At 36.2% G+C, this 20615-nt stretch overlaps 1 protein-coding gene across 1 annotated transcript; it reads left to right on the top strand.

Annotated features, from left to right (window-relative positions):
* Nucleotides 1–10636: 10636 nt before the first annotated feature.
* LOC132271582 (subtilisin-like protease SBT5.4) lies at nucleotides 10637–15235 on the top strand. Its single transcript, XM_059773051.1, has 11 exons — nucleotides 10637–10839; nucleotides 10993–11105; nucleotides 11496–11593; nucleotides 11684–11851; nucleotides 11989–12097; nucleotides 12443–12986; nucleotides 13168–13262; nucleotides 13385–13633; nucleotides 13721–13835; nucleotides 13954–14158; nucleotides 14368–15235. Exons 1-11 carry the CDS (start codon nucleotides 10741–10743, stop codon nucleotides 14955–14957), a joined length of 2385 nt encoding a protein of 794 aa, XP_059629034.1. The 5' UTR covers nucleotides 10637–10740; the 3' UTR covers nucleotides 14958–15235.
* Nucleotides 15236–20615: the final 5380 nt, after the last annotated feature.

Below are 20615 nucleotides of genomic sequence, written 5' to 3'. Positions count from 1 at the left end.
AACTGATCCTTTAACTCCTACCTCTTAGAGGCAGGGAAATACTTCTCATAGAACAGCTCCTTGAACCTATCCCAACTCATCTCTTCAATCTTATACTGATTTGTGATCAATTTCCACCAAAACTTGGCATCTTTTGAAAACTTGTAAGTAGCTAGGATGATTTTCAAGTGATCATCCGTCACATCCATAGAAGTCAATTGAGTTTCAACTTGATCCATATAGTCATCCGCTTCCATTGGATCCACACCACCTTCGAACATCACTGGCATTAACTGAGAAAACCCTTTAATAATCTTGAGATGTTTCTGTGCTGGCATCTCCTATACCTGAACTACCGGTTGTGGTACCAGTTGAGGTGCCGGCTGCGGATGAGTAGCAATGGTGGCCCTCAAGGCCTTTTGCAACAAGCAGTACAATGCTAGTTCCGCCAAACTTTCACCCTCTTCAACGGGTGCTTCCATATTATTGGTCCTTGTAGGAATAACTCTTGGGGCAATCAGATCCCTAAGAAGTGTGTCCTCATTAACTGGCTCCGCCGGGTTGGAGCTAGAATTTTCGCCAGCATCATCCCTTGTTGGCCTAGGGCCAACTTCTCTTGGTTCATCACGCCGTGACATCGTACCAAAAAAAATGAAAAAACAATTCAATGACATGACACAATGGTCCACCGTGGACAACTCAACATGAAATGATGCCGCACTAACACTTAGCATGCAAAACTATGCAATAACACCTTAGTATAAACATGTAAGCACATAAATAAATAATCAGTTAAGCATGTCTCTTCAAATAATAAAACACGTAGTAATTAATCACATAAATAATGCAAACAACTTCCCATGCAACCCTATGCAGGCCTCTACCCGTCGTCCTAATAGTTTTCGAACCATCGCTATGATTCTAATTTTGTAACGACCCGAATCCGTGGGTCTGGACCGTTAATCGGGTCCTTGCCCTGACCCGAGGTCAACTGAGTCACACTGTCCATTTCCTATGTCTAAACATCTTCATAAAGATTAATCCAAGGTCATAATTGTCCTAAGACTCAACCTTACATGGAAGCCCAAACATATAGGTTAAGAGGAACAGTTAGCCGGCTGATAGCCCTTGGTCGGCCGGCTGACAAGGTAGGATCGCCCGACTGACCTGCATGGTCAGTCGACCGAAACAATAAAGAGAATTGAGTGCTCTCGGGACTTTCACTGTGCAGATCATCGGTCGGCTGAAGGATGGGGTTCGATCGGCTGATAGTGAGGATCAGCCTTCCGAAACATGGCCTTTGAACCCAGAACTCACTGGCATGAATTTCTTGGCTGTGTATGAACATTCCCAACCTAAACCGAACCTATTTCATACCCCATTTCCGAATTCATGGCAACAAAATAAGATGATACACAATTGAAGGGCATCGTTAGCGAATTATAATACAACATTCCTTTCCCATTCATCAAGAAATATTTACTTAGTTCCAAGTTTTCAACACTTGCAATCAAGTGTTATGGTCCAAGTACATGTCCAAGGTTAACAAAAAACAAAAAATAAAAAAATTACACTTTACAATAGTTTGAGACTTTACAAAAATGGGAAATACACAAAATGTGATACCTCCGGATCTTCGGATGTGGATTGGCCAGGCCTACGCCCGATTACCCGAGGATATCAAACCAATTAGTAATAATTGAACACAGAATACAATTAAAACCAAAAAAGATAAATAAAATTTGCTGAAATGAAAACTAAAATGACAATCCAATAATTGAAACCTCAGAATAAATATTTCCATTGATAAATTAAACTATTTTGTTACAACTGATCCTCCACGAATACAAATCGTTCTCCAAATTATACAACTCGGGAATCCATTTAGTGGACCCCTAAAATATCCCACTGAACTCAAATGACTGAAAATAAAACTAAAGCCTAAAACATGAAACAAAATCCTACGGCATCGGTGAAGTGAATGACTGTATCTGCTCAGCACAATTCAGCTCTAAGACTGGAACTAACGAACACCTGTAAAAATAAGAGTGGGTGAGGCCCACATGCAAATTTTTCTCTAACTGTAATCCAAACAGTGACCCGATACGCAGGTACACCCTAGATATCTCAACAATAGCTATTTAGTCCATACATATATATATATATATATATATATATATATATATATATCCACACTAAGGGACATTCACTGGACTATCATGGGGGTCTCAACCAGAATAGAAGGCAACATGCGAAAATGCACCCAAAGGTGGGCATGAGTACCTAGACCTAACAGGGTACACCTCAACCTACTATAGCCAGCTACGCATCCACTGCATATACGCACCCTAACCAATGAGTCTGAGACTCAAGCTCATCTCGTGGTACCATAAAAATATATTTAAAATCTATTCATGTCCATCCATAGGAAATCTAATAAATGTTCAGCTTATTCAACCGCACAGACTTATATAAGAGATCCAATAAGTCGTTCAGCTTATTCAACCACACAGACTTAAATATAAGGAGAATTATGTTTTTATAAGTCGTACCCTTATTCCAAAATAAGTAGGACTGAGTATTTTGAATCAGTCTGTCCCTAGTATGCCACTGTCCCATACCGGTGCATACAATCCACAAAATCCATATAATTGATAAAACAGATAAAGTTGTTCATCAATTAAAATCCATAAGGTAGGAATTAGCGTTTTGAGCTAAACCATACCTAATATGTCACCGTCCCATACCGATGCATACAATCCTCCATATCCATGTAAATTACAACATAAAAATAATAAACAAGTAATTTACTGTACAAAACCAAATATCCATATCATTGCAAAAAAATGATTAAAGTTTCAGCAATTTAAATCCAAGATCTAAACCATGTATTTGCAAGAAATGGTTTAATAGTTCAACAACCAGCATCCAGAGCATGCATAGATTAATTTTAATAAATTAACAACTCTATCATGCATTTAAATAAGTTTTATAATCATGTTATAGTCCAAACAATTGCTAAATTAATTTAAGCAATTTAGTTCTTTCCATCCGGTAACAGCGTACTAAGTTCTATACTCGTATTCTGTTTTATCTTTTCGCACAGAGCCTTACACTATGCCACAAGTCTAATTTGTTAATTAAAAGACTCCACCATGCATCTAAAACTTAAATTAGAATTATGTTATAGCATCTTAAATTGTCAAATTAAAACTAGACAATTAATTTCCTTCCAATCGTTAACTGTACGCATAGTTGTTAAATAGCGCACTGTTAATTCCATTAATACAAAGGGGGTATTTTATGCAATTCAAACCTTAATTACATGTTAAATTAATTATTGAAACCCCCATCAAAGTCCTAAAACTATTCAAGAACCCCAAGTGCCCAAACAGTAGCTTAAAAGGTTATGGTACGTATAAAATTGCATCAAATTAGGAAGAGCCTACTCTTGGCAAAGTAGAGCAGGCTCAAATCAGCCTAGAGTCACCTCTTTTAGAGGTAGAGCCTGCTCTACTTCCTCTAGAGCAAGCTCTACTCCATGGAGTCGGCTCTCTCCCCCCTCCATGGAGCCGGCTCTCTCCCCCTGTGAGAGCTTCAGTCCATCTTTGCTCCGTTCCGACCTTCTGCTTCTTCTCCGGCCTGTTTCTACTCTTCAGTTGGTTTCTAAAATTGATCCTAAGGGTCTTATTAATACCAAATAGCATCCCAATGGTTTGATAACAACAATTGGAATCAAATACAAAGATTAAATTTGCTACCGAACTAAACATGCTTTAGGAACAAACTAAAACTATTTTGCAACAACAGTTCCATTCCAACCCCTCTGTTCCTCTTCACTACTAAACTTAGCAGCCTTATCTAACCCCCGTACATCCCCATGGTTCATTTACAGTAGTTAAAAGCAAGTACAGTAACTAAAATTACAATATAATTAACATGCCATAAGAAGCAAAACTAAGACATACATGCACGAATTGTAACAGATTTGATTACAACACAAACAGATCATCACTATATCATACAATAAACATGTAAGTTCTAGTTTATGATTTATTTAACCCTAGAGACTACCTAGGTGTACAGAACACAAGTCAGAGGGAAGGAGAAAGGAAAGAACTTGCCTCTGTGGGTTTTTTTGAATAAAAACCCTGTCTCCGTCTTCCTAGGTTTTCTGACGATGTCCGTTCTCTGTCAACTCTACCTCCTATTCCTCAACCTTCCTCCTCCTAGGGCCGACCTTTAAGCCACGGCCAAAACTCTCTCTGAAGTTGCTCTATTTTTTCCTCACAACCTCTCTCTGTTTTCACTCTAAAACTCTCTATATTTTCACTGTTCATGAATAGGGTTTGTGTTTACAACCCTAAGCAGACTTATAACAGTATATATATAAGCATATAAAAACCTACGCCTACTTATATTTAGAAATGGAAACCCAACTAAACCCTAGTGGGCCAAATACACGATCCATAAACCTGAGATCCTAATTTAACTTTAAAATTAAATACCTTAATAATTTAACCTAATTAACTCATTCAATCAATCAAAACCAATTTAATTAAATAAAAACAAAAATCCAATTAATACAAATAAGCAGACCAAACAAAAATAATCAAGTAATACCAATATTCAGACAAAAACAAAATATTCAATTAATCAATCCACATAAAGAAAAACAATTAATCAATTAAACATAAACACATATCCACATAATCACATAAAACACTTAAAAAATAATAATAAAATTTCAATTATATCCTTTTTTAATTTTAGGGGTATTACACAAAAGATACAAAATAAACTCTTAGTCATCCTCATGCTTGTGGAAGGTCGGCGTCCACTACTTCTTTTTCGAGTCCTGAAAAATGTTAAATAATGGGGTGAGCGCAAAGCTCAGTAGGTGGGGCCTAAGACACACCTCTTGTAACCCCGTGAATCCAAATAATGAATAGATCAAAAGGAAATGGGGTCATACAAAGCAGGGTAAAAATACCATATCAATCCCAAGTTCAAAACAATTAAATGTCGTGCCATGAATGCAATGCCATGCATGTCACTCCCCATTTTCAGAAAAACATCCATCACTCCACAAACTGTTAATATAACCCGCCCTTTGGTAACTCTACAGCGACGCGAGAGAAGGATTGGCTACTGTCTCCGCGGCGACAGGGTTTTCTCAAAACACTTTATCAAAATTCCTCCCCAAAATCCCCTTTCACTTTTATTTCAAAACACTTTCCCTTTTCATTCATGCCCAATGCTATGAAATTCGTGTCATGTACTTCACCAATAATATGAGCATAAAAGAAATTTACACTACAGAATTTAACATGCCCCTACATAGCAACTTCTAGAAAATTAACAAACACCGTAAGCATGTAAATTAACATCTAAGCATGCTTTTCACATAGTTTCATCAACACATACAAGTATAGATTCCAAATGCAACAAATATATCATTCTCAAGACAATTAACTTAAAATTAAGCATGCTCTACAACAAATATGGAGAAATAATTTACAAAGGAACAAGAAAAACATGGATTAGAGACTCCTACCTCTAAAACAATGAAAAGCCCCAATTTGTGTAATACCCCTAATTTCAAAAGGATAGTCCTGGTATTTAATTTATTGCTTAAGTTGCATTTTTAATTGTTTAATTGCATTTTTATTTGTTTAATAGTTTATTTGCTTGTTTTGTTTGAATTAATTGTTATTTCTTTGATTTATTTGACTTACATTGAATTAATTGTTATTATTTGATTTATTTGAATTAAATTGATTAATTGTTTTTTTTTATTATTATTATTTGTCTTTAATTGAAGTATTGCAATTAATTCGGGTGTTGTTTTATTTTTCTTCACGTTGTAGCCAACTTAGTTCTCCGTCTCATATTGTACTTAGGCTTAGGTTTAAGGGTGGCCTATAAATATAATTATTAAGTTTTGCTTAGGATTTTAGAATCCTTTTCACGACTGTGGAGGCAGAGAGAGAACAGATGAGGACAGTAGTTGGATTTCGCCGGAGAATTTAGGAAGACGACGGTCTAAGACCTAAAGGCAAGTTCTATTCCTAACTCTCTCCCTTTGACTCGTGTTCTTTAAACGACTAATTCAACTCCAGGACTAAATAAAGTTTAAGATTAAACTGGATTGCATGTCTAAGATACTTAAAACTGGAAATGTTTACAAGTTGGTTATTACTTGCTTTAAATTCTTTCTTGTGTAACTTCCGATTTACTTCATGTTTTAATTGATGTCAATTAATGAATAAAGGATTTAATCAGTGATGGAACACCTTGGGAAAACATTAAACTTAATCTGGTTCACATGGGTGATCATTAGAAACAGTACGTTCATGAATGGGTAATTGTTTCGGTTTAAATTCTTCTTGCATAATTTGTATTTTAATTGATGTTGGTTGATGAATTAAGAGTTTAATTAATTCTGGAACACACTGGACCTAGTATTAGACACCTAAGAGCTTTAGGAATGGAGGACAGATGATCAGAAAGTCAGAAAATAGCCGGCGTCGGAGAAGATGGAGGCTGGGAAAAGTGGAGGCGGCTCCACCCTTCAATGGAGGTGGCTCCATTGAAGTGGAGCCGGCTCCACACTTTATTGGAGGCGGCTCCAAGAGGGTGGAGGCGGCTCCACATGTTTTTGGAGCCGGCTCCTTGTTAAATTTTTATTTTTTTTCCGTTTCCAGTAAGTTTTGGCTACAATGGTTGGATTTCTGTGGTTCCAGTTGGGTTTAGGGCTGTATGTGGGGAGTATAGATGATGCTCAGAGACATATTAAGGCTCTAGGAAGCATGTTAATAATCTAATTATTGTCATCACTTGAACAGCATATGGTTTAAACAAATTAGTACTCTGTTTTGGAGTTGGAAGATTTAAATTGCTTAATCTTTATTGTTAGCAATTTTTCTGTGAAGATTTGTATAATTGAAACTTGTATCGCGATATACTATGATCATGTATTTCAATTATGCTCTTTGGGGATGAGTTGATGTTTAGTGGTATTATGATTTAAATTTATCAATTTACCGAATTATGTGAAGCAATATGAACTAAGCATGTTTATGTATATAATTTTACTATGCTTATTGATGCTTACATTATTATTTTTAGTATCAATTGTTGGATGTATGGATTAGTTGATATTTACTTTCATTATCTGTATTATCAACTACTGGATGGATGGATTGTATGCACCGGTATGGGACGGTGGCATATTAGGGACGGATTAGTTTCAAAATACTAAATCCTACCTATATGGAATAAGGGAATGGATTATAAAATAAATCCTACTTATATTTAAGTCAGATCAGCTGAAACACAGTTGAATGACTAACTAGATTACTTGCTATGGATATGTAAGTCAGAACAGCTGAACAAGCTGAGTGGCTTACTGGATTTCTTATGGATGGATAGGATAGGACTTTAAATATATTTTTATGGTACCGTAATATGAGCTTGAGTCTCAAAGTCAACGGTTAGGGAGAGTATATACAGTAGGATGCGCAGCTGACTATGTTGGTTGAACTATACCCTGTTAGGCTTAGAGAGTCATGCCCACTCAGGTGCGTTTTGCATGTTGCCTTCTACTCAGGTTGAGACCCTCATCATAGTCCAGTGAGACTCCCATAGTGTGGATATATATATATATGTGTGTGTGTGTGTGTGTGTGTGTGTGTGTGTGTGTGTGTACGGATTACATAGTTATTGTTGAGTTGGTTAGGGTGTACATGCGTATCGAGTCTATATTCGGATTGTAGTAGGATAGAACTTGTTCGTGAGCCTGACCCACTTCTATTTTTCAGGTATTCGCCAGTTCCAGTTTTAGACCTGATCGTGCTGAGCAGAGACTATCACTCACTCTTCCGACGATGCAGGACTTCCCTCTATGGTTTACTTTGGATGTTCTTTGAGTAGTTTCATTTCAATTTGGATTTTCATTAGGTGTCCACTAGAGATGAATTCCCTAGTTGTTAATTATTGGAGGTTTTATGGAGGATTGGATTTCTAGATTTTTAAATTTATTTATTCAGGGATTTTTAAACTTAGATTTCTTTCAGTTCTTAATTATTTATTTCTTATTTCATTTTTTTTGTATTCCATGTTCGTTTTAATTATTAATTGTTTAATATTCCATCGGGTTTGGACTTGGGCCTGATCAACCCGTGTCTCGGATCCAAAGGGTATCACAATTTGCCCTAGATCCCAATTCTCTTATAGTGCACCAAACACCAAATTGCTCTGATCAACTTAAAGTTTTCATCGTGGGTTTCAATTTGCTGCAAACAACACTTAAAAATACCAAGTATAGAGAAAGAGATCTAGGATTGAAGTTTGGAAGCAAAAAGAAAAAGAAAAAGTGAACCCAAGGAAGGGAGCGAGAGAACCAGCGGGGAGAGTGAGAAATGAGACCTAAAATGGTCTCTAACTCACCTAAATGTGTAAAGTGGGTCCCACTATTTTCTTTTTATTTTACCTTTTTCTTTTTCCTTTTATTTTTACATCACATAATTATACATATATGCAACTTTATAAATTTCACATAAAGCACCTCAAATAAAATGCATGGAGTGCAAATGGACCCAATCAAAATACCTGGATGCAACAATTTGGTAATGGGTCCCACACGGAACCGTTCGGCCCGGAAAAACTGAAAAATGCAAAAATAATCACCCTTACATTTCACAGAGTTCTGGACTCAATGAAATGTCCCAAACAACTCTCAGACACAACCGGCACACCCCGTAGTGTCCGGTACGTAAAATAGTAAAAGACGAAAATGCCCTTGCGACTTCAAAATCTCCAGAGAAAGAAAAATGCCAAGAATTGGAAACATCATAAGTCCCATCCAAACTGTGTTGCTCATCATGCCCTGCTGTCATCATTAAGCCGTTCCTTGAAAGCTTGGCGTCCAGACACAGCTTTTGGCGTCCGGACGTAGTGTATAAAAAGCTTGCGTCCCCATGTAACTAGCGTTGAGCCAACGACTCCTAAACCAGAAAATATACACACACACACACACATACACACACACACACACACATATATATATATATATATATATATATATATATATATATATATATATAATCGAGAAGAAAAGAGATGTAATCTTTTTTCAATTCAATTTGTTCCTTTGATCAATATTTAGGGATGTGTGAAATGAGGCATGCCTGAACTCAACTGTATGAGTTTAAGTTAAATTTAAACTACCTAAAAAATTGTGTGGAAATGAAATTTGATCGGGATGTCCCACACATGAACATTTCTTTGTATGCTTGTGATAGCCCTTATTGAGGCCAATTTCATTGCTTTATTTTAAGTCCAAGCATCGACCTATGTGGAGCCCAATAGTTTCTTGTATTCTCTCATATTATTTTCTGTAATTTCTAGATTGTCACTTAATTGTATTGATTTAATTGAACCATTAGTTTAATTAATCAAATCAAACCCCTCTTTTGATCATTCAACCTACTAATCCAACATTGATTCCAAAATATCCTCGACAGCATGCTAAGTTTAACGTCGATAGCTCGCCGCGCACAGAGGCATAAGCGCGCGCGCGCCCAAGCGAGCAGCAGAGCTCATCTCTTACGAGCAGCTTTATGTTACTTGTCACGTAGTGGGGAGATTTTTTTAGGTACAAAAATCAAGATTCGAGATTCACATTATGCTTGGGATGTTTCAAGATCATCCTCAGACTTTGTTTCAGTTTCTTCAATAACTTCCTTGGCTTTAAAAACAGCTTCTCTTCTGTGAACAGCTGGAACACCAATTCTCATCTCATAAGCAATGAGAGAGGCTTGAAACATAATATGCAACCAAAACCCGTCGTCTAAGGTATTCGAACCTAGGAGCTCTAATACCACCTGTGACGACCCTGGAAGCCTTAAATGATGACATGTGAAAGGTGAGGATTCACCCACTTGGTGGCTTATGATTGGTCCACTTGTTGGCCTAAGATGAGGGCAAGTGTAGGACTTAGATAAAGCATTGAGAACTCAAAATTCTCATTTTCTTTCAAAGATTTAATATTTATACATTAAAAACCCTAAGTGACACAATTATTATCAACGGGTATCGCTCTCATATTCTGAGCGCACTCCCACTATTACGCTTCGCGCACGTTCTGGCTCAAATTCTCACTATTTATGACTTAATTTTGCAACTCTCACGCTCCCGCTTTTAAATTCGCTCTCACTTTCGCTCCCACCCTAAATGACTTAGTGTGTCACTAGACACCTAACATATTTTTTATTGACCACAATATTTTGACAACTCCATTTATAAATTTTTTTTTTTATAATTTGCAACAGCAATTCCAGACTTTTGTGTCAACTATGCAATTTATTTTCCTTTTCAATTTTAAAAATATTAATTTACCGACACGCATTCATTTCGGCAATAAGCGCGCATGATCACAAAGACGTGCAGTAGATTCTTTCTAATTTAAAATAGCAAATGCATGCAATTATTGAATTCATTTTCTGAATTACTATATTAGGAAAGAACATTAAAGAAAATTGGAGGAGGAAATTTTGAGATTTAATTCCCTACTATGTATAGATATCAATATGGGTATAAATAAACAACCCCTCCTCTCCTCGCTCCTCAGGACGAAAACGGAAGGGAAGGAGCCCCAATCTCTTCTCTTCCTCGACGCAAACAGTAGATATATAGTTTTTAAGTACAATAAATACTTAAGAAAATATATATCATTTCAGATTACAGCATTTCGCGGCCATGATGGAAAGCAAAATGTTGTTTTCAAAACTCACAATTTTCCTTGTAATCTCCATTCTTCTCTGTGTGTCCCCAACACCAGCTTTCGCGGCCAAAAAGGTAAGCACTACAGATAGATCTTCACTTCTAGTCATGGATCGATTTGGAACTTAATTAATTTTTCTAGTATTTCCTCGCTAATGGGGGCTGGCTTTGATTATTCTCCGTTGTGTGTTTTTTTGTTTTTGTTTTTTTCTTCTATGGTGTTAGTAGTCATATATTGTGTACATGGGAACTCCTTCGCATAAAGGTCGAAAAATGAGTGAGAAAGCTCTTGGTCAAGTTTCAGATTCTCACTGCAAGTTTCTTGCATCATTCCTCGGAAGGTATGAGATTTTACACATATTTTGATTAATTATATTTTACTTTTTTGTTTTTATCAATATTCTCTTAATCCCATATGAATATACAAGTCAGACTAGATAAATTATCCTTTTTTTTCATATATAGGAAAGAATTTTCATATATAATTGGAAAAGAGGAATTCAAGTGATTGCCCCAACAATAAAAGACCGTTGGGTGTGTAAAATGAGTGAAAATTTAAATACCAGTTTGATGACAATCACTTATGTAAATAATGTAAATTATTTAAGTCTCCTTTTCAGCTTTTCCATTTCAAAAAACCTAATTGAGGGAGATTGAGTGTTATTATTTTTCATACTATTGCATCACATTGTTTCAACTCTCTCCTTTGCTTATGCAATTGTTTCATGCAGTACAAAGAAGGCCAAAGATTCCATATTTTACTCGTATCAAGGATACATCAACGGCTTTGCTGCAGTGCTTGATGAGGAGCAGGCAGCTAAAATTTCAAGTACAGCATCTTGTGTGGATTCTGTCTCCTTTATGTTCGATCATTAATTTTTGATGTACTACTGATACATGTTTTTCTATATTGACGCAGAGGATCCAAATGTTGTGTCCGTTTTTAAAAATGAATTGTTACAATTGCACACAACAAAGTCTTGGAATTTTCTTTCACTAGAAAATAATAACGGTGCCGCTGACTTAAACTCCTTGTGGACGAAGGCCAAACATGGAGAAGACATCATTATAGGAAATCTTGACAGTGGTAATTAGTGATAACCATTTTTTATTCTTTTAATTATCCCATATATAGATTGCCTTTCAAATTATTTCTTTTTTATTCTTGTGATTCTGGAGTTTTGAATAAAGAATTTATAATTTTTTGTGACTTGGTTTTTTTAGGCGTCATTCCCGAATTAGAGAGTTTCAGTGACAAAGGATATGGACCCATTCCAAAAAAATGGAATGGAATATGTCAGAACGGCACCAAAATTGGATTCGCATGCAATAAGTAAGTTCCATTTTCATTAAATCCCTATGTGAATAAATATAAAAATATGTAAACAAAATCATATATCAAAGCAGTCAACAAAATCAATATATGATCGGCAATTGTAAGAACCCACACAAACAATTCAAAGCACACACCCATATTCAACTAGGTCAGCCTCTAATTCAAGTACTCTACCACTTAAGTTTCAAATTCAAAAGAAATTTGGGTTGATAGAATGATGCGAATGAATATGGGCAGCACCATTTAGCCTTGCATAATCCAACATAGAGATTCTCAGGAGATGATATTCTGTTTTTGTTTTTTTTAACAAGGATATTTTCTTATTTGGAACAAAATTTTCAGAAAACTTATCGGAGCTAGGTACTTCTACAAAGGATTTCTTATGAATAGGGAGTTGAAAGACCATTCCAATTTCTCATCACCCCGAGACGATGGTGGCCATGGAACTCACACATTATCAACGGCAGGTGGGAACATTGTGCCTGGAGCAAATATACTTGGCGCTGCAAATGGAATTGCAAAAGGCGGTGCACCTAGAGCCCGAGTGGCTGCTTATAAGGTATGCTGGCCACCAGTAGATGGTAAGGGTGGATGCAGTGAGGCGGACATCCTCAAAGCCTTCGATCAGGCCATACGTGACGGAGTTGACGTGCTTTCAGTGTCGCTTGGTTCAGTCCGACCCACTGATTACGTCGACGATGCCACTTCAATTGGGGCATTCCATGCTGCTAAGCATGGCATACTTGTGGTGGCCTCAGCCGGGAATGAAGGACCCGGAGATAGTACTCTCTCCAATCCTGCCCCATGGATACTAACAGTTGCGGCGAGCACCATGGATCGTGAAATTGTTGCTAACGTTGAGCTTGGCAATGGAGCGCGCTTCAAGGTTCAATTCCATGTCATTCAAAATTTATGATGATCCAATAGTACATAAAGTACAAAAAAGTGAACAGTAATATATATTTTTTCCCTGTTTGATAAACATCTAAAAGTTTAACTTTGGTGTGCTATTAATTGTTTCTTCAATTTGTTTAAGATTCTATTAATTATGTAATATATGATTGTAGGGAGCTGGTGTTTTTAAACCAATGCGACAAGAAAAACCCATTCCGATTCTTACTGGGGCACAGGCTAAAGCTGCCAAGGCTAACGAAAAAGAAGCGTGAGTCAGAACAATATCTGCCTTGTGAGATAGAAAGAAATTTCATGATTGCGGTATCATGCAATTTGATGATTATGATTTCTAATTCGAATTTCTTTATATATATATATATATATATGCAGTTTGTTTTGCAAGGAGGGAGCACTGGATCCCCAGAAGGCTAAGGGTAAAATCGTGGTGTGTCTTAGGGGCGGCGAAGTTGATAGAGCAGACAAAAGTGTAAATGCTGCTCGTGCTGGGGCTGTTGGAATGATTCTTTGCAACGACAAGGCTGATGGTGATGCTATCGTTGCTGATCCTCACACGATTCCCGCTTCGCATCTCAATTACACAGCTGGTCAAGCTCTTTTTGCCTACATCAACTCAACCCAGTATGTCAATTACATTTGTCTGAGTTATCACATCAATTTAATCAGTTTTCTTCTTATATATACTTAATTATTACTGTGATTATGTAGGAATCCGCAGGCTACTATTAAGGATACCACAACACAACTCAACACAAAGCCTGCTCCAGTCATGGCTGCTTTCTCCTCTAAGGGTCCAAACATTTTTACACCAGAGATCCTCAAGGTTTGACCGTGGACATACAGGAACAAGAACCTTTTTCCTTTTTTTTCAATTTTGGCTTTTCCAGTTTTGGCTTAACCATTTTAATTTTTTTTTTTTTTTTTTTCTGTTTAATATTCAGCCTGATATCACTGCACCAGGAGTAAGTGTGCTAGCTGCATTTGGATTACCTATATCAGGCTTTGATAAGCAAACTGTTTTTCCCTTCAACCTTTTATCTGGAACATCCATGTCTTGTCCTCACGTTTCTGGTATTGCCGCCCTTCTCAAAGCAATCCACCCTGATTGGAGTCCCGCTGCCATTAAATCCGCAATCATGACCACCGGTAATATATTTCAATTCATTTTCACTTGTACTAATGGTATCTTCTACCATTCTTATAATTACTATCGTCTCACGTCACATTTATGCGAAGAGTTGTGCTAAATGTACCAAAATTATAGACATGCACTTGGCTTTATTACTCATTTAGACGACATATTCAATCCCAGTACTAATTATCATTTGTTTGATGGTGAACTTTTTTCTATGCAGCAAGCACAATAGACAACACTGGTAGTCCAATCTTAAATTCTTCTAATATTAAGGCAACGCCATTCAGTTACGGTGCTGGGCACGTACAGCCAAACCTTGCTGCAGATCCTGGCTTGGTTTATGACATGACACCTTCGGATTACAAGAAATTCCTTTGTGCAAGTGGATATGAAACACACAAGGTTCAGCTCTTTGCCAAGAAGCATGTATGTCCCAACTTTACAGATCCTCTCACTATATTAAACCTCAACTATCCTTCAATAACCGTCCCGGAACTCTCTGGCTCAGCCACCGTGAGACGAACACTGAAGAATGTTGGCCCTCCCGGCAACTATAAAGCCCGTGTTGTTTCCCCACAGGGATTTTCAGTTATTGTTAAACCTGATGTCTTTAAATTTACCAAGGGTGGTGAACAGAAGACATTTTCTGTGACATTGAAAGAAGATCAGAAAAATAAAAAAGCTAGTGATGACGAAGACTATTCATTTGGAGAGTTAATATGGTCAGATGGGGTACATAACGTCCGGAGTCCGATTGTGGTTGCCAAGGAGCCTGAATTGAAATCCCCGAACTCTAAAACAAAGGAGTAGATATATATAAATATGTGTGTGTATATATATATATGTATAAACAAAGTGAACTGAAAGAGAAGTAAACATGGAGCAGTTACATAAAGACTTATTTGAATTATTATTACTCAATTTGTACAGATATGACGGTTGATGGATTCATATAGAGGATGTCAATACATGTGTTGTGTTCTTTTCTTCTTTTAATCCGCATTTTTTGGTCATTGTCTATGTACTTGTGACTGTGGCTTAAATTACCAATTTTAATATCAGAATTTTAGAAAATCTAGCCATTATCAAAGTACTTTAAGAAGTATCTTGAAAAATCTGTAAATGTATACAATGATTGTGTAAATTATCCACTCTGTTTAAGGCTATAACATTTTTTTGGATAATTAAGGCCGGAGAAGCTAATTGGAAAGTTCAGGTTACTCTAATTATAAAAGAAAACAAAATTATAAATTAGATTCTTAGAGTTTTTTTTATTAAGGGTTAATTCCATCTACACTCCCTGAGGTTTGTCAATATGCTATTTACATCCCCTCTACGTTTCATAATTCCACCTATCTCTCTTAAGGTTTGGGTTTACATATCAATTTGCCCCATGCCGTGAAGTAACTAACAATTTGTGCTGATGTCATTTCTACAAGCAATTGCATTATCATAATTATATTCGATCTTGTTTTAGTGTGTTTTTTGGGATGTAAAACACTAATATCTAATTCAAGTCTAGGCCTCGAGGCCTAGAAAAATTTAGTGCACTTATTAAAGGGTCCCAAAGTTGATCCAATATATGCAGCTATCACATTTACTCCTGGTCCAGTGATATCAGGATGAATATTAACCCAAAAATAAAAAATGGAGATCTGTTAATTACAAAATGCTATTCAAAGTGAATAGACATGCCCAACGGTCTAACCAAATTATTAGTTACCATCAAATGTTTTAAAGTTGTTACAAGTGATTTGGTAGCTAATTGGGCTTTGACTATTCACATTGAAAATATCTTATAGAAGCCAAAACTGTACATTGGTTTTAAGTCCAAAAAAAAAAAAACGAAAGAAAGAAAGGGTACTTGTTCCCGGTGTCAAACCTTGAGGATCTCTGGGGTAGTTGTGTTTGGACCCTTAGAGGAGAAAGTAGCCATGACTGGAGCAGGCTTTTTGTAGGGTTCTACTGCATGTTATTATTCAATTTGTACAATAACTTCAAAATAAATAAATAAAAAATTCATTACAATTATTCAGCCATTCAAGTTTTTTATTGTTCATTCTTTAAGATTTAGGCTTCATTTATTTGGGTGTAAAATTTTTTCCTTATAAAATATTTTTCAAATAATACCTTCTTCATGTAAAACGTTCTTCTATTTTTTATTTTTCAATGTTTGGCAAAGGTCTTGAAAATATTTTTTAGTGTTTGACTTCTGAAAGGGTTTTTAAATGAAAATTGAAGCTCTTATTTGATGCATTGATTATTCAATCTCTTGCTTATCCATTACTCTTTTTTTAAAAGCCTACAAAAAATTTAACAAATAAAATATATAACTTTTTTTGTTTTTGTTTTTTGAACAACCAAACACCAAAAAAAAGAGATAAATAAATAAATATTTTTCAAAAAAATATTTTACATTGGAGAAATAATCCTTCCTCTGATGTGAGCACAAAAGTTTCTCAGGACAGAGCCTGGATTGATTTGTTGGACTGAAGTGGGTGAGACAGTCGCCTTAGAACCCGACATTATACTCGAGACTACCGAGAAGATTAAGCTGATCAGGCAGAGATTACTTACAGCTCAAAGCCGACAGAAGAGTTATGCAGATAGGCGGAGACGACTGCTATCCTTTGAGGTGGGAGATCACGTTTTTCTTCGGGTTTATCCACGAAAGGGTTGATAAGGTTCGGGAAGAGTGGCAAGTTGTCGCCACGATTCATTGGACCTTTTGAGATCTTGGATCGTGTAGGAGAGGTTACCTACAAACTAGCATTGCCACCGCAGATGGACAAGGTTCATAATGTTTTCCATGTATCGATGCTACAAAAGTACGAGCCAGATCCGTTTCACATTTTGAGTTGGGTTGATGTGGACATTGATGAGGATGTTTCCTACGATGAGGGACCAGTTCAGATCCTTGACACACAGTAGAAGGTGTTGAGGAAAAAGACCATACCGTTGGTAAAGGTTCTTTGGAGGCATCATGGAGTTGAGGAGGCTACTTGGGAGCTCGAACAGGAGGTTCGCTCCAAGTATCCAGATTGGTTTTCTCCCTCAGGTATGGTTTGATTTCGGAGACGAAATCTTTTAAAGTTAGGGAGACTGTAATGTTTTAAGGTTTTATATATATATATATATATATGTGTGTGTGTGTGTGTGTGTGTGTGTGTGTGTGTGTGTGTGTGTGTGTCTTAAAGTTATTAGATTTTTTTTAAAAGCTAGTAGGCCCCACCAATATTTTAAACACCACAAAAAGGCCTAATGGCCATTGACTAGACTGCCTTTTTTTCTCTCTGCGTATCTCTCTCTCTCTCGTCCGATTCCAGTAGCTTAATTTTCCTTTTCTTTTTTTTTCTTTTACAATTTCAAGCTTTGATTGATCCTTTCATTCTTGGAATTTTTAGGAGCCGTTTGCGGCAAATCGAAGAGCACGGCGAGATCTACGTGTGAGTACCAGAAATATCATTTTTAGTGCACTCTAGGGATTTTGAAATTATAGGGTTCTTGGGCTCAAATTGGAGGTTTTCATCAAATTTGAGGTAGGGGTGTTCTAATGCATGAATTATTGTATTTTTGTGAGTTTCTAGCTTAAAGTGATGCCTAACATATTTAATTAGTGCTAATTATTGCAAAGATTTGTTTAAAATAATAAGCATGGAATGTATGTGACTATTTGTTAATTGTTTTAAGGTGATTTAGTATGCTTACATATTTGTATGAAATTGAATTTATATTGTACATGCTAGTTATGCAAAGTTAATATTAAATGAGAGATCCATCATGTAGTTTATAAATTTTCCTTGTATAGTGTGTGTGAAAGTTATGTGGTTGGGTTAATAAATTGAAGCACAAACATTCATGCATTCATTAGGAAAGAGAAAGGGAAAAAAAATATTTTTAGAACAAACGAAATTATTTTGGGGAAAATATTTTCTAAAAGTGTTGCGAAAACCGAACGACTAGCAGGCGCCTAGTGGTCCGTGATGTTGGTGTAGTCTAGAAGGGAATGTAGTTGAGTTAATTAGTCCGGATGCGACGCCTTAGAGGTGCCTTGTGGTCGTGGATAGTTAACCAACTTTTTTCTTATGACGCCTTAGAGGTGCCTTGGGTTGGATTACACTAACGGTTTGGTTGTTGAAACAGAATTGTTTCGAAAACGGGGAGTGGCATATGTATGACATTATACTTCATGGTACATGTGGGAAATTTGTGATTGGATGATATTTATACTATGTTTGTTGTTGTGATTGAGATTATGTTTTCCCCATAGTATGACCTCGTCCCTTTTATCTATTCTTTGTGTGGGATTCACGGGGATGTAAGAAGTGTGTCTTAGACACTTCCTACTGAGCTTATGCTTACTCTATTATTTTTAACATTTTTCAGGACATGGAAAAGAGGTGACGGATGACGATCCACTACAGGTTTAGATGAGCTTGGAGACTCATTTTATTTTGCTATCTTTTATATTATAACTCTAATATTTTGTAAATATAATCTTAACTATTTTAAGAAATTTTAGTTTAATTGGTACAATGTTGTAAGCTATGGACTTTTAAATTCTAGCTACATTTTATGGACTGTAACTTAATGTAACTAAGGTGTGTTTCTTGTTTGGATGAAATGGTGGAATGGGATTTTTGATACGTATGCAATCATTTTGGAAATGTGATATAATATCTGTATTGTGCGTTGAGACATGATAGGTTATTTTTAAGGCCCCGTGAGGCCATTGCATCTTTTTTTTTTTGTTGTATTTTAACAGGTTATAGAGGGACTTTTTTTGATGAGGTTGTGATACCCCTCGGATCCGAGACAGGGGTTGATTAGGCCCAAGCACAAACCCGAGGGAAATATCAAACAATTAATATTTAAATGAACACAGAATACAAATATGAAATAAGAATAAAATAATAAGCTGAAAAGAATTCCAATTAAATAAAATCCTCAAAGTAATAATGTTAAAATCCAATAATCCAAAACCTCTATTTAATTAATAACTCGGGAATCCATCTTGTCGACCCCTAATAATATCCCAAACTGAAACTGAAACAACTGAAATAAAATCTAAAGCCAAACATGGAAAATAGTCCTATGTAGTCGGAGGAATAAGTGTTTGTATCTGTTTTGCAAGACCAAGCTCTAACCTTGGAATTGACGAGCACCTGAAAAATAAAAGAGTGGGTTAGGCCCACATGTAAGTCCTATTCTATTACGATCCATACAGAAACTCGATACGCAGATACATCTTAGATAGCTCAACAATAATTAGAGTAGTTCATATATGTATAAGTACACACTATAGAACGCTCACTAGTCTAATAGTTCTGTCTCAGCCTGAGTAGAGATACCATGCAAATCACACATAATGTGGTCAAGTGTACCTAGACCTACCAGGAAACAGTAACTACTGTTCAGCTATCTATCCTAGGCGATATACGCACCCTAACCATGGTCCTGAGACTCAAGCTCATACCATGGCACCATAACTTAAATATATAAAGTCCGTATACTCCTAATACAAAATATCATCCATCTGGTATAGTAGCCTGATATATGTATAACAATCCATCCAGAAACCAAAGCAGGTCATTCAAGTATTTTATTGATATGACACAAGCATGAGTTGGACTTAACCATTATGGTTAATCTATACCTCAATTTAGATTAGGTAGGACCTAGTATTTGAACTAATCCGTCCCTAGAATAGGTTTTGAACTAAGCCAATTACTCTAATATGCCACCGTCCCATACCGGTGCATATACACATGTATAAGTAGGACTTAACTTTTATAGTTAATCTAACTTATTTCCAAATAGGTAGGACTTAGTATTTTTAACTAATCCATCCCTAGTATGCTACCGTCCTATACCGGTGCATACAAAACACAAATCCGTATAATTGACAAAATAGGAATAAGTAACTCATAAATCATACTCCAAAATTAGCATAAATAAAGTCTCACATGTGTATAACCAAATTATGCATCCAATATAAGATTTAAAAATCCTTTTGCAGTCCTTTAGATGGATTAAATAAGTTTAAGCATTTAATCCTCCAAACCGTACCATAATTGATGTAATTATTCAGAAATTAAATACCGATTTAATCCAAACCAAGCATAGTTAATTTTAAGTAATTCACTATACTTAAAACTCTATTTAAATATAATTAATCAATATTGAATCACATATAAACAAATCTCCAAGTTCCAATGTGTAAGCTGATTAACAACCAAAGTGCAACATGTAGGATTTGTCCCTAATTTTACACTGTCCATCCCTTAATCCATTTATGAATTATTGTTTCCCTATCTTTTACAGGTCTATGAGAATCATATACATCATTTAAAATAGTTTAAACGAAGTTGCAACACCCTGCACAGTCCAAACAACGCCTTAAAACCCAACCGTATGCAATTCTGGGCGAGAGCAGGCTCTCACAAATTGAGAGCCTGCTCCTTTGGC

The sequence above is a fragment of the Cornus florida genome, unplaced genomic scaffold, assembly GCF_030987335.1.
Source record: "Cornus florida cultivar Cherokee Brave unplaced genomic scaffold, ASM3098733v1 CherokeeBrave_3.0.0_Hap2_Chr01, whole genome shotgun sequence".
Taxonomy (NCBI): Eukaryota; Viridiplantae; Streptophyta; class Magnoliopsida; order Cornales; family Cornaceae; genus Cornus; species Cornus florida.
Note: the sequence above shows the minus strand (reverse complement) of the source record. Positions and strands in the feature narration are given on the sequence as shown.